Source organism: Equus quagga, chromosome 3, assembly GCF_021613505.1.
Source record: "Equus quagga isolate Etosha38 chromosome 3, UCLA_HA_Equagga_1.0, whole genome shotgun sequence".
Taxonomy (NCBI): Eukaryota; Metazoa; Chordata; class Mammalia; order Perissodactyla; family Equidae; genus Equus; species Equus quagga.
Genome location: NC_060269.1, coordinates 47,496,460 through 47,511,788, shown reverse-complemented (window position 1 = coordinate 47,511,788; position 15,329 = coordinate 47,496,460). Strand labels below are relative to the sequence as shown.

Below are 15,329 nucleotides of genomic sequence, written 5' to 3'. Positions count from 1 at the left end.
ATAATAGCCTCCAATGAATCCTATCTCTCCCTGTCAATGCCTTTGGGTTATCCCACACACACACACACACACACACACATTGACCCTAGGCTTGACCATGTAATTCATTTATGTCAATGGGACATAAGCAAACATGAGGTGAGCATGGATTTGACTCTTTAGAGCTTTCCCTCTTAGACTGCTTCAATGACCTTGTGAGGAAGTCTTGTGTAGCAGCCTTGAGGATATAAAATCACATTCAGAGAGAGGCCCACCCATCCCAGGATTCCTCGCTGAGGTCAGCTACCAATAACCCAGCAGCTCAATGAAGACAGAAAAGTACACACGTTATTGAGGAAGTGATTCAGTAAAATATGGTGGATCATATTATAGATTCCTATGAATGACTATAAAGCAGTAAATATGCACAGAGCAACGTTAATATATCTTTAAAATGTAGTGTAGAAAGAAAAAAGAAAGATACAATATGAGGTATATACCAATATTGTCATTTATATGAAGAAAAAAATGCAACAAAACAAAACAAAATCCTCCCCTTTCTTTTACTCTTGTTTATCCAAGAACACACACAAAGGATAACAAAATTTAAAAAAATATCAAATCCAGATAAATTTCTAAACATATATTACAAACCCTTAGCCTGTTAACCAATAATTACTCAGATAGCTTTAGTCTTATCTGAAGAAAATGTAAAAAGTAACAGTAAAATAATAATATAACAACTAGTACCAATCATGTATGTAAGTTTTACTACATGATTTCTATCTTAGTCGTTCCACTAATTTTACAAAATACCATAGACTGGACAGCTTAATCTACAGACCTTTATTTCTCACAGTTCTAGAGGCTGGTAAGTCAGAGATTAGGGCCAGCATGTTCGGGCTCTGGTGAGAGCTCTCTTTTCTGGTTTGGAGACAGCTGCCGTCTTGCTGGGTCCTCTCATGGCAGAGAGAAACATCCTATCTCCATGACTTTTCCTATAAGGGCAATAATCCTATTCATGAGGGCTCTGCTCTCAAGACCTAATTTCCTCCCAAAGGTTCCACTTCCAAATAACATCACATTGATGATTAAAACTTCCACATATGAATTTATGGGGGGACATAATTCAGTCATAGCGTTCCACCTGTGGCCCCTCAAAATTCACGTCCTTTTCACATGCAAAGTATATTCATTCTATCCCAGTAGCCCCAAAGGTCTTAACTTGTTCCAGCAACAACTTTAAAGTCTAAAGTCCAAAGTCTCATCTAAATATCATCTAAATTAGATATGGGTGAAACTTGAGGCACAATTCATATTGAAGCAAAATTCCTCTCTGGCTGTGAACCTGTGGAATCAAATACATTATGTGCTTTCAAAATGCAATGATGGAGCTGGCATAAGATAGACATTCCACTCCAAGAAGGAAAAATAAGAGAGAAGGAAATGGTGATGAGTCCCAAGCAAGTCTAAAACTTAGCAAGGCAAACTCCATGAGATCTTAAGGTTTGAGAATAATCCTCTTTGGCTTGATGCTCTGCCTTCCACATCCACTGGGATGGCGGTCCTGCCGCCACAGTTCTGCAGGGTTGTGGTTGTGCTCCCAAGGCTCTGGGTGGCCCTGCCCCCAAGGTTTCAAGTGATGTCCCATCTCTTTTCAAACTGATGAGGTAGATCAGATGATCACGAATCACCTTTGGAGACATTTTTCCCTTAGTCTTGAAGAATAATACATGTTCACAGGCAAATAGCTGTGTGGTCTTGTCCTATAAAATTCAAGAAGCCCAACAACCTTCCTTTATTCCATCCTGTCTTCATCCTCTTGAGTTCAAACTAGCAGTGTTCTTGCTGGGTGGCTGATTAGTTCTGTTGTTCACACCCATACTAATCTCCTTATCAAGTGACTGGTCTTCCACACCCTTAATCTTCTCTTCTGAATTTGCATTCTCATTTTTTGTATTATAGACAAGCTAAATATTTTCCAGATCTTTATATCCCGGCTCCATTTTGCTTACCAATTCCCTCTTCAATTCATTTCTCTCTTCTTTCACTTTAAGCAGTCAGGAGGAACCAGGCCACTCCTTCAACACTTTGCTTGCAAATTTCTTCAGCTGCATATCCAATTTTGTCATTCAAAAGTTCTACTTTCCACAAAACACTAGAACACGTAATTTAACCAAATAGTTTTCCACTTTGTAACAAGTAATTGCCTTTCCTCCAGTTTCCAATAACATGCTCCTCATTACCATCTGAGACCACATCAGAACAGCCTTTACCATCCATATTTCTACATTCTGCTCATGATTATTTATGTATTTTAAGAAGATGGAGGCTTTCTCTCCAGGACTCCTCTTCTATCAGAGCCCTTACCAGGATTGCCTTTAGTGGTCTCTTCATGGCAATGTCAGCTTTTTCTAGCGTGCACCTCGAAACTCTTCCCGCTTTTATCCAGTACCCATTTCCAAAGCTGTTTTCACATTTTTAGATATTTGTTACAGCAGTACCCCTCTTGCGGTACCAATTTCTGTCTTAATCAATGCAGGCTACTTTAACAAAATATCATAGATTGGGTGGCTTAAACAACAGAAATTTATTTATCACAGTTCCAGGGGATAAGAAGTCAGAGGTGCTGGTGCCAACATGATTGAGTTCTGGTGAGCGCCTTCTTCCTGGTTTGGAGACTGTCATTTTCTTGTTGTATCCTCATATCGCAGAGAGAGATCATCTCTCTCTTGTGTCATCTTATAACGGCACTAATCCCATTCCTGAAGGCTCACTCTGGTGACCTGATTTCTTCCCAAAGGCCCCACCTTCAAATAACGTTACAGTTGGGTTTTAGGGCTTTAACATATGAACTTGGTGAGGCGGGCAGCACAAACATTCAATACGGAGCAGTTATTAAAAATATCTTACCAGTAACTAAAGGTAAGAGACATTTTTTAAAACTTTCCCAGAAGCAAGAACATGGTATCTAAAGAAACATTCATTTCAGGTAAAAAGAATCAAGACTTTTCCTTCTCCCAACTTGCAAAGTTACGTATTTTTCATTAATTGTCAAATTATCCCAATTAGAAACCAAATGTATGTGTCACAATCCTCACTTGATGTAGATCTATATACCCATTAGATGTGACTTGTTCAGACTGTTGGCCAAGAAGCTCTGTGGCTGCTGTTTTGCAGGTACACACTCCACTCTTCTCCACCTTGCTTTCTGTCCCAGAAGCCTGGCAAATATGGTTTCTGGTAGGTTTGGCCAATGAAATGCCTGACTGGAGATTGCATGAAGAAGGAGAGTGAGACCAGAGTATATAATCCCCATCCGTCAGCTCCCTGTCTGCTGATTTGTAAGAGATCAGCTATTTCTTTAGATCAAAAGTCACAGCTCCTCACAAGACACATCTCTCCATATAACTCCTTGTTTCCAGTACATAGCAATGACTACAGCCTTCTTATCACTCTCCCTATATTACTGCAAGATCTCTTGTGGTCTATTTCTATTTCTCTATAAACAGCCTCTTTATTGCACTCTCCTTGATTTATCCTAATTGAAATTTGTTCTTTTCCTTCTGGGATCCAGACTAATATAAACTCTCTCTTGAGTGAAAGCCTAGCATAACAAAAATGTAAATTAGTAGCTGAAACAGAAATGTAGCTACATGCATCCCTTCTCCCATCTTTGAAGAGGTTCCCAAAACACTCTTTGAAAGTCAGGGCATACAATTACATGCACCTCACTGCATGATTATAATTAGCTTAAGTATAGGGACCATTTATTTCCTCTCCATTTCCTTCATCAGGTTTCACAAAGTGTACTGAACATATTAGGTTTTGAATAGTTACTGAATTTGATCACACTGTATCTAGCACCCAACTCATGCCAAACTTGGTTTTTCATGGAGTCTTTTTTCACTAATTATTTCTGTCTTGCAGGTATTCAATGGACACTTTGGTAATATTTTTTTTCATTGGTTAACAGATTTTAATTTGCTCTTGACTTTGTTTACCTTCCTTTCCTATTTCCACCACTGTACTAAAAAAGATTATTTCTCATTCTTCTAATTACTAACTCCATTTCTGCTGTGTCACCTCTGATCCATTTATCAACTCCTGCATAAAACACATCCTGATCAGAAACATAGGTAAGATCAGGGAGGCTGCTATTTTCAGATTTTCATGTTGTTTTGCCAAAATCAAGTTAGGAGGAGCAATCTCTTTTAAATTGCCATTCTAAGGCATAGTTGTGAGTTTTTTCCTAAGCTCTTAAGTTCTTCAAAAAGAGGTGGAAGACTTTGGTATTTGAAATATGGTCTGTAGTATAAATGTGTGCACATAATTCTTAATAAATCTGTTCTTTCTGTATGTTTGTAACTTGCTGGAAGTGATAGACCTTTAGACATTGTATTAATTCTGTCAAGCAATTAGACATTCAAATATACTATAATTAAATTATGCATTTATATCTCAGTTTTCCCTAGAAGAATCAAACTCCATACATATCAGAACAACAGAATACCACAGAAGAAAGAAAATAGGGAAGTTAGTATTTAGAAATACATTCTACTTTTTTTAAAGAAAAACATTCTTAAAATCTTAGTAGGGAAGAAGTAATGTAGCTAAGGGCTTTAATATAGAACTTCTATAATATACTCATAAAAGTCAGGTAGGAAGGGATCCCATGGTTCATTTTAGCTTTTTCAACCTATATTTTGAAAACAGAACACTTCAAAGTACTATCATTTCTCAAACACATCTAAGCATTAGGACTATTCTGAAACTGTCCTTGCTTTAGTTGGAAATATTTACTAAATGTGTCAATTCTTTTTCTCTGTGCTTCCCCTCTCCCGAATATGAATATGACCACTGTTTATTAACAGGTATGTTTTACTGAGCTATTTATGTGAAGTTCAGATAAAAACTAAATCCTCCGGCACTTGAGTAGGAACAGCATTCAGTCTTTTCTTACGAGGGTCAGTCTAGGATAATAGAAAACAACTAAATATAAAGGAATTCATAAACTAGTGAATGATGGCTTATGTCAGATTTATGGTTTGTGTCCATGAAAACTCTGTGTCAGATGTAACATAATGGAAGATGTCATTTCAACAGCCCATTGTGAATGTGAGTTTACATATTAATTATATGGAGAGGAGGTTATAATTTTAGTTTCTCATCTGTTAAGCATCTCTTACCTTCCAATTTGAAAAACAAGAAACATATAATCTGATCAGAAAAACAATATATTAATAATCCTGCTTATTTTTATTTGTGAAGTATGAATTAATTGATCATATGTTTTGGATGTAGATTTTCACAAGTAAAATCCCAATACAAGTAATTCCTAGGGCTGTTCGAATTCTTTTGTTCTAGAATCTTTCTTCAAAGAACATGGTTTCCATAATCAAGACATCAAAAAATTTTGGAAAATGCTTTGGTTTTAGATGTGGATTGCAGCAATGTTGTTTTTATAACAGGATAGAGTGTCTGGCTAATACAAGGCTCAAATACACCAATCTCCACTTACTGCTTCCAGCCTGTGTTCATCAACATACACGAAAAATCTTGTTTTAAAATCTGAGGAGGTGCAGATGTTAGGGTTTGAGGAAAGAGATCTTATAGAAATGGGGAAGGAGCATAAGGCACACTTCCCACCTTCTTGTATGGGAATTGACCCTCAGCAGTTAAATATTAAAAGTCAGGGGAACTAGTCAGATGAGAATCTATGAAGACTCTGGGAAGAGGCAGTATGATACTAAGACTCAGGAGAGAAGATAATTGTTGTTCTGCAAATCTTACAAGGTTCTTTCACTCCAAGCTTTGCGGTATCAGTGTTCTTGGCACTGACAATGGCAAATTAATACAGGTCATTAATTGCAATTATGAGATTCCTTCAGCAGCATCTCAGGTGATAGATCTGAAAGCAGAACAGGAGCAGGATAACATGACAGATGCTGTGGAGTGACAGTGACTGAAAAGTACTTTGTGAGAATTTTTGTGACCAGACCTATTTTGGGACCATCTGAGTGAGAGATAATGGGGAAATTATTCACTACTCAAATGCAAGGATTGTAGCCTGGTCTTGTGGAATGCGAAAGCCTGTGAGCAGTTACTCTTTATTAGGCTTCATGATATTTCAACCATGCTTTTCTGTGAATATCTGTTCTTTTCCCCTCTCTACTAAACAGCTTTCTTTGCAAGGCTCTTGGATTGTCATGACATAAACTCTGATGAAACTCTCCATGTCCTTAGATATACAGGTCCTAAAGTCAATCACAAATTTTTCTATTACCTTTAGTGAGAATTCTTGAGTAAGACAAGTATCTATTTCAAATCTTGTCATCTGAGCACAGCTCAAATTTTCCCCATTCACCATGGCCTACTGCTCCATGCCCTCAGTAAGAGCTGAAGTAGCACTCCAAAGAAGATGGAGTGAGCCAGACTGCCTTCATTCCTAACAACATGGGGGATTTGGTGATTGAGTAAGGTGTGCGCTGGACATAGATCTTGTTGGTTCAAGGGAGAGCAAGCATAAAAATATGAATTTCTATTGTCAAAGTGATCTCTGTTTCATTTACGAATGGAAAAATCTTGCTACGTTTGAGTAACACTACATGCTTATTTTTAACATTGTGGGAATACTGGCTACATAGAAATATTGATAATTTGTTTCTTCTACCATGGATTTATAATAATCTGTTGTTTCACAGGAAATATCTTATTTGATTCATAATGGAAAAAATGAGGCTACTTAAGGTATAAAGCGCGGACAAATTCTATTTATTGAGAATGTACTGTTGGTCTGATAATAAACAAGCATTTACTCTTATCCTGAAAGAAAAGTAGTACCCTTATCCTCTTCCTGATGATGAGAAAATTGAATCTTGTGAAAGTCAAGGGCTTTACATAAGGTCACATATCTATTACATTGAAAACTGGATCATGAAACTAAATCAGCCTAGATTGAATGAAGCCTTATTTCATCCAAAACAGCAAGTTTTCTGTGTATGAATCATTTCAGGACCTCACCTTAAAGCATAAAAGCAGTAATTAACATTGAATCTTTTTATAAACTTTATGATGAACTAAATTGAAGCATTCAGAAAAAGAAAATAATTTGGGAAAGAAAATAATTGCTCTAACTCTCCTCACCAAATCTAACAGCAAACCACACAATGCTAAGAGGTCACACTAGGCTAGTTGCATTAATTTCCTAGTAAAAGAAGTGATTTCAAGAGTAAGTTTTAACTCTCTCATTTCTCACAGTCTGCAACAACCCGTACACATTCTGGAAAATATTAGACAAACTATGTTAGGCCTAGTACTGTGCAGAATTTTATTATACTAAGCAGGCATGAAAGTTGAGAGCCTCGTAAATATTAATCACAGACTAATGAACAGTAGGAGACTCCTGAATATCAATCTGTACTGGGGGAAATTTTGAATTAGAGACACCACTTCCTACCCAATAAATCAGTAGTGAAAAATTGAAGGCATTCTTGTGCATCTGCTTATGTAGCTAGATCTCTAGACCTAAAGGAGCATACAGTGTGGATGCCAAAATAGATGTAATTTTATGACCCCCTAGAGCTTTTGCATTTTTAACCAGACCATTTTTTAAAATTTTAATTACCTCCAAAAGAGGCTGGATTGTATCATAGAAAACTTGACTGTGCTCTTTAGTATCAGAGTTTGAATAGTTCAAGAGTAGTTAGAGCTTGTCTCCTTCTTCCTCTTTAGTATTCTGAAACCATTGCCCAAAGGGATGAGAAGACTCAAGGTTAAGAGGAGAGCTGAAATGCCAAAACTTCATTGGCTTATTGCTTTTATTAAATGTGCATATTATTGCTTTTGCCTCTGAGCACATGAACAATGTATAACAGGAAAAAAAGACAGTATCTTCCGTCTTAACTTATAATTTCATAAATAATGCCAGACGAAATTATACATCTACACACTTACATATTCTTAATGATTGTCCATTAATGGAAAAGCCTCCCTTTACAATAGTCAGAGTTAATTATTTATTAAGACAATAAGAGTGGATAATGATATTTTGGATTCTATGTTATTTTTGATGCCGAAACAAAAATAATAGGGCTCAGTTTTCAGTTTCAGGATTTTTTTTTTTATTTTTTAATATTCAGATAGTATTTAAGACCTGCCCAGGTATTAATATTTTAATGGGAACATTTAGAAGTGACTGTTAAAAATATAAATGTTTCTTCATAGCACTGTAATCAGGACTGAAATTTTACCCTGAATACATATGATATGAGCTGTGTTTACTGAAAGGAAAGAAACAGTTTTTAAGGACACAAGAAAAGAGAAAGATCCAAGAAATAAGCCAGAAATGGTGCATGTCATTTTGAATTACTTTAGAAATATAATTTTCAGAATGATTACTTTATTCTACATCAAGTATATATAAAGTAATAGTATAGCAGAAGGCTATAATTAAGCATTAATCATTAACAGTTTTTCAATTTTTTTACCACTGAAAATTTCTAGATTCATTGAAAGCAGGGAGAGTTATGTTGTCTCCAATATATTCCCAATGCTTTGTATTTAGTTGTTGTTCAATAAATATTTAAGAAATCTTTTAAAGTAGTTGTTCAATTAAGAAATTGTAGTTTTTCTTTTGCATAGAAGAATTTGTACTATCTCCAATGACAACCAACCGTCTCTTCACAAATGTTCAACTATAGCTAAAATTACAATATGGGTTCCCGACTATATATAACGTAATAACATAGAAGCAGTAACAACTTTGTCTCTTAGTAAAGTATTTGTTTTTGCACTCCCTACTTTGCACAATTAAAACACAAGACTGATTTTTTTCAGAATATTCATCTGATTTTTCTGTGATATTAAAGATATGAATTTATTTATATTTTTGAGCTTACTGTATGCTTGTATTTAAAATTTTAAAGAGCTATTGTCCTGAATCCACCATATTTCTGTATTATGTGTGGAAATGGTAATATTTTTTACATAAATAAAATTTTGTATAAGAATTAGCATACTGGGGGCCAGCCCGGTGGTTCAGCAGTTAAGTTCGCATGCGGACATGGCACTGCTTGGCATCCCACATGTAAAGTAGAGGAAGATTGGCACAGATGTTAGCTCAGGGTGAATTTTCCTCAGCAAAATAAATAAATAAATAAAATTTTAAAAAATTAAAAATAAAACATAGCAAATGGAAGTCTAATAGTTCTATATCTTCTTCCCCCCAAAATCTGCATCTATTAAGGTAATCCTGTGAGGCAGGTTAAACGAGAAATATATGGATAGTTGTCTAAATAGTGATGAGGGTGAGATTTATTTGATGGCCTTAAAACAATATAAGAAGTAAGTGAAGTGAGTGAAATATATATCCAAGCCTTTTATTCTTACTGGCTTTCGTAGCAGTTAATCAAGCTTATTCAATATCAGACAGTTTAGAGACATACAAAATGTTTACTTTTCTACTCTCTATGGTGAAAATAGTTTGTTATTGCAATTAACTAAACACATTGCTTTGAATTATTTTGCTCTCTATAGCATGAGTTACAATTTTTTGCTTGTAATGAAAGAATGACCTAGAGAAAGGAGGAGGGCAGCACAATTCAAGCTTTAATTTTGACACGATTATGACACAGTTTGCTGCATAGCCTGACAGTTAATGCTTAGACTCGTCATGGCCATTTTCATTGGTCCACAATGCATTTTCTTATGGTAACCACTCTATAGTTTCCTTTCTAACCTTGGTTTTCATATTTTCAGGTTTGGATTTATTCTTCATAAAGATGAAGCTGCGCTACAAAAAATTGATCTCGAAACCATGTCATACATCAAGACAATTAACTTGAAGGACTATAAGTGCGTTCCTCAAGCATTGGCATATACACACTTGGGAGGATACTACTTCGTTGGCTGCAAACCTGACAGCACTGGGGCAATTCCACCACAGCTCATAGTGGACGGTGTAACCGACTCAGTCATTGGATTCAACAGTGATGTGACGGGCACTCCATATGTCTCTCCAGATGGGCACTGTCTTGTCAGCATTAACGACATGAAAGGTCTTGTAAGGGTCCAGTACATTACCATCAGAGGAGAAATACAGGAAGCTTTTGATATTCACACAAATCTGCACATATCTGATCTGGCATTTCAGCCATCCTTTACAGAAGCCCATCAATACAACATCTATGGTAGTTCAAGCACACAGACTGATGTGCTTTTTGTGGAGCTCTCCTCTGGGAAGGTTAAAATGATAAAGAGCCTTAAGGAGCCACTCAAGGCAGAAGAATGGCCTTGGAATCAGAAGAACAGGCAAATCCAGGACAGTGGCTTGTTTGGTCAATACCTGATGACACCTTCTAAGAACTCTCTGTTTATACTAGATGGAAGACTCAATAAGTTAAACTGTGAGATCACTGAAGTTGAGAAAGGAAATACAGTCATTTGGGTTGGAGATGCCTAGGAGCCCTATTAGATAATTATTAAATGAAGAGTTTTCCAGTACATTGCACTTAATCCATTGTTTAAATTTACAGCTTAACTTTTCAAGTTTATATCCTAGTCAAACATAAGTTACTTGGTTGGCCCAAATAAAATAGATTTTTTTTTTGGAAAAGACATACACAATTAGTTGATTAAAAATATTGGTTGATTAGAAATACTTAACACAATATTTACTGATAAAATCCATCAATCACAAGAATCAAATATATAATTATGTTTTAAGCCAATAAAATAGGAATTTAAATACTTAAAAAAATAACTGCAGGGAATTTCAGATGACTTTAAGCACCATTTTATTTTGGGGGTGATTTACCTCTTTTTTTCTCTGTTCTTTTGGTAGGCTTAAACCAGAAATAAAAGGTATTGTGAACTTTAAAATTCTTAATTCAAAATATTCTGTCCCATGCACCGTTTATAATCTTTTGTGCCTTGAAGGGAATGTCACAAGAGGAAAAGGAAGGCTAAAAGCTGCGTATTGAACACCCTAATAACTATAAATCTCTTGTCATTGAAAGAGAAAAGTTGAACATCTCTTGCACCAAATCCTGCCTTCAGTCAGTTGCTTAACCCTCAGTGAAATATCATTTGAAGGCATAAGTTGGTCTTAGGTTGTATACAGGTGACAAACTCTATTTGACACTTACTGTATAATCTGCAGCATGTTATGGAAAATGGGGAGGAAGGGAGGAAAAATAACTACGGTAAAAATGTTTGCAATGTATTCTCTACTCATTTTGCTTTCAATCACTAGAGGCATTATATTCTTTGTGCACGTTTGTCTGGGATGTCAACTGCTTACAATTGTTTATTAGCAGAATAGATTTTGTTCTTTTTATGTAGTCCAGTGTTGCATCAGTAGGAACTTTCAGTTCTGAAAAAGAAGCATCATTTGTGTCTGCTTAGAGTAAACCACATATAGAGAAATAAATACCAAGGAAGAAATACTGGCTAGAGAACTGATGAGTATTAGTGGTTTAGGAGAATTAGTAATAGAAATTGGGAATAAGGGGCCAGATCCACAGTGGTGAGTAAAGATATAACCCATCAAAGAACTTCATTCCTTAATAACTTTCCTAAGTGACTTCTGGTCAGCTTCTACATCATCCTTAAATGACTCTCTCCCTAAGTGTGCACTGTAGTTCGAAACCTAACTAATCCTCTTATTTGAGACACTGCATAACAGTAAAAATTCTTGCTGCTGTTTTTTTTTTTTTAAGGGCAAAGAAAGGCCAGTAGAAGTGAATTAAAACTAGAGAGTTGGTTTATTGAAATAAGCAGATAAGTATCCAGGCTTAAAGTAAGCGTTTACATGTTTTGAGAATCCTTTTACTTATTTTTGTTTTATTGTTGCTAAAAATGCTAATGGGCTGTTGAAATGACCTCCATTTACTGAAGGTAATCCAATAAGGTCTTTTTTAAATACAAATTTTACTCAAGTTTAAATTGTGCAAAACTGCTTAGAAACCTGAAATTTTATAGTGTGTAATATCTTATGTGTATATAGCATCCCGAGCTGTGTGATACAGTAGATGTCTTCTTAGCTTAAAGAAACATTATGGGAGAAACATTTAATAAACAAGGAAAAGTCAGCTTATGTTTCTACTTATCTGCTTTCCCTTTTAGCAATTTTCTCCCTTGTGAACATGAACCATAGAAAGTGTCTGTGATCTAATGATTTAATGGAAGTCTGTCTCATACATTCTTCTTTGGTAGATTACACCATGTGGATGCTCTGTCTGTAGACATTGCTTGATAAAAGGAGAATAAACCTCTTACATTTTAACCCTTGAGCATTCAGTCAGTGTTTTAATGTGCATACCAATGTTTTGTTTTGTTTTTCTTCCCAGGGTCTCAAACATAGTCTGATGCTCTGTATGGTTTTGAAAGTGACGGGATCTGGTAGAGGGCAAGTCAAGTGACATCCATAAAGGAAGGACAACTTAGTTTGTTTTTTGCATCAGTTCTTTGTTGCTATGTCCTTTCATATTCAATGTTTAAAGCAAGGAACTATCCTTTTTAAGGTGTCTGTTTCTTTAGAATCTCTTCTTGTGTATTAAAAGAATGAATATCAGCATGGAATATCAAAAGTAAACTCAAAGGAAAATTCTTTTCTTTCCACATCATTACACTATTAACCACATAAATATTGACCACTTTTTTTTTAATGTTGCAATACTTCTAATACTGACGTGATTCTTTTTTTAAAGAAGATGTAATGTTAGGTTCTAATATTTTCTGAGGTAGGTAGTTCTTTCTTCAAGGATAGTGGAAAAGATAAAGTAAGAGCTAGCATCGAGGGCACCAGCATTATTCAATGCACGTCCTGATAAAAGTGCATGGCAAATAATGATCTCATCAATAATGTGGATATGTATAAAAACTGGACGTTAAGAAAAAACTAGGATAAAACGATTAGGTAACTGCTCTAAAAAAACACACTAACATCAAAGAGTAGCTTTTTAAAAGGCAGGAGATAAGAGTGAAGTAATAGCAAAAAAAAAAGTGAAGTGAATTTTTTTTTTGCTATAAAATTATCTGGTGCTGATTCTGTGATAGCAATGAAGGCATGAAGTGAGAAACGGTGTGCAACAAAGACTGGATGTAGGATGTAGGGAGGTCCTTGAGCAACACTGACTGGAAGAAGTAAACATTTATGTAAAGCAGGTGATATAGATAAGGCAGGAAAAGCAGGCTATGATCAGATTTTGGAGGGCGAGAGGTGAAGAATGAGCCCAATTTAAAGAGTTTAGATAATCCAGACAATAGGGGCTCAACGATAATTTTCAAAAAGGGAAATGGCAGTGAAAACAACACTTAGAAAATGTATGAGTTTTAATGGAATGAAAATTTGACTGAAGAAAAGGGAACTAGAGGAAGAGGTATCAGTTGGGAGTCTATTGAAAAAATGTGAGTTTATGGTCTTTAATAGAAGACAATTAAATTGAAAGTATATATTATAAAACAAGGCATGTTTAGGAACCAGACTTGAAATGGCCACTGAATACACATGGATAATAAAAAAGACAAACACGACAGCTCTCAAATATGACATCATTGATAGAAATAAGAAAGCCATGAAGGATAAGCATATTTAGGTAAGGGAATGAGAATTGAAATAAAAGACAAATTTAATGAAAATACTGGGCAGTGGACTGTATTCCCAGAGAACTGTCGTCATGTACAGCAAGCTAACATAATTTTCAGGAGTTTTGTCTCAGAATTTTCACCTTCTGTTTAATTATATCTATGTAAAGGTGAAGCACTTTTTAAAAAAAGGCAGTTTAGAACCTTATCACCTTTCAGACTCCTACTCACAAGTTCCTCACAGGGTTTTCTTTTAAAAAATAAGTATATTTGACTAGATTATACATTCACTAGTAAAGATTTACAGGATGAAACAATATATTTAATCATATCTACCAACTTATCATGTTACGTATATTTTTAAAGTGAGAAAAATGTCAAGAGCAATATTGCTATGATGGAAATCAATACAACTCTAAAATAAGATGAAAATGTACAGGCCAGCGTTACAACCTTAAGGACACATAAGGGGCCACTTCTAACGCCACTTGTCCATTTATCTACCACTTAGCTGTTCTTTATAAATGAGCAGAGAGAACAAAAGCAGAACTTTATCAAAAGTCTATTTTCACTTTTCTTCCAGACACACTCTAATATCATTTGCCTCTCCTGGGAAACTTCATACACAGAAATATGTTCTGAAAGTCACGTTATAGAAATTCTTGTCTGCACTCTTAAGTCATGGTAACTTTTGCTATCTTTCTGGAAGATTAACCAGAGTATATGAGCATGGTTTTGTTTGTTTGTTTGCATTTGATAAATTATATAGTCCTATTAGTAAATGGAAAAGCACTTAGCTTTTCAGTGATACTCTTCAGCTTTCCCTGTGGTATTTAATGGGTACTGCATGGCTATTTTCCAGTAATTTACGTCTACAATCGGTGAAGTAGAAAAGTTGCAACCATTATTCTTTTCTACTAGAGTTCAGTAATAATGAAATTCTCAGTGTTTTGAGACGTGTTCAAGTTCATAAGTAAATTTTGTATGCAGTATAATTTGGCTGAAATTGAGAAAGGACATACTAAAATACCCAACATATTCTGTTTTAATCTTTGATCAGAAGCCTATTTCTAGTCTTGAAGACTATTTCTAAATACAAATTTTACCACTTTTAAGAGAAGAATCAAAATTGACTCTAAATATATTGCTATTTCAATTGGAAAAATGCCTATGTTATTCATGTGTATAAATTCTTTCTGCATTTCCATGAAAAAGTACAAGGATCCTTGGCATCTGGAACAATATACTTGTTCAATGTTACAAAGTCCAAGTGAAAAGTCTCATGATACTCAAGACAGGGACTCAACATACATAAAAATATATAACTATTAAAATGGATGATCACTGAATTACTCTACTGTGCCTCTGCTTGCCCATTTACTTTGAAACCAATTTTGCTCCTAATTCAGGGTTCTGTACTTTGTTCAGATCTATTAGCAAAGAATAGAAAAACACTCAACATTTCATCTTGCGGATAAAATATGATTCCTGACTTTATCTAGATCAGTCAATGTCATTTTGATACATTAATTGACCTTTAAGGAAATAATTATTATAAATTGAGGAAAAGTAAATATATTTAATAGATTAAGGATATTAACATGTAGCATGTTAATTCTCTATAGTTTTTTACATTTGTTGACATAAATATTACATGATTTCATTTTGTCTATTTTGGTGCAAATGTGCCATACACATGCCATGTAGTTTTACATATTGCAACAATTAAACACCTCACTGGGTTTGTGTGTGTGTATGTGTGT

General features: G+C 35.1%; 1 protein-coding gene across 1 annotated transcript in view; it reads left to right on the top strand.

Annotated features, from left to right (window-relative positions):
* The window catches only part of FSTL5 (follistatin like 5), a 710,646-nt gene extending 700,158 nt beyond the window's left edge, over positions 1-10,488 (top strand). Inside the window, exon 16 of the mRNA XM_046657076.1 lies at positions 9,739-10,488. Coding sequence (XP_046513032.1) covers positions 9,739-10,441 — 703 coding nt within the window. The 3' untranslated portion in view covers positions 10,442-10,488. The remainder of the gene's footprint in view (positions 1-9,738) is intronic.
* Positions 10,489-15,329: the final 4,841 nt, after the last annotated feature.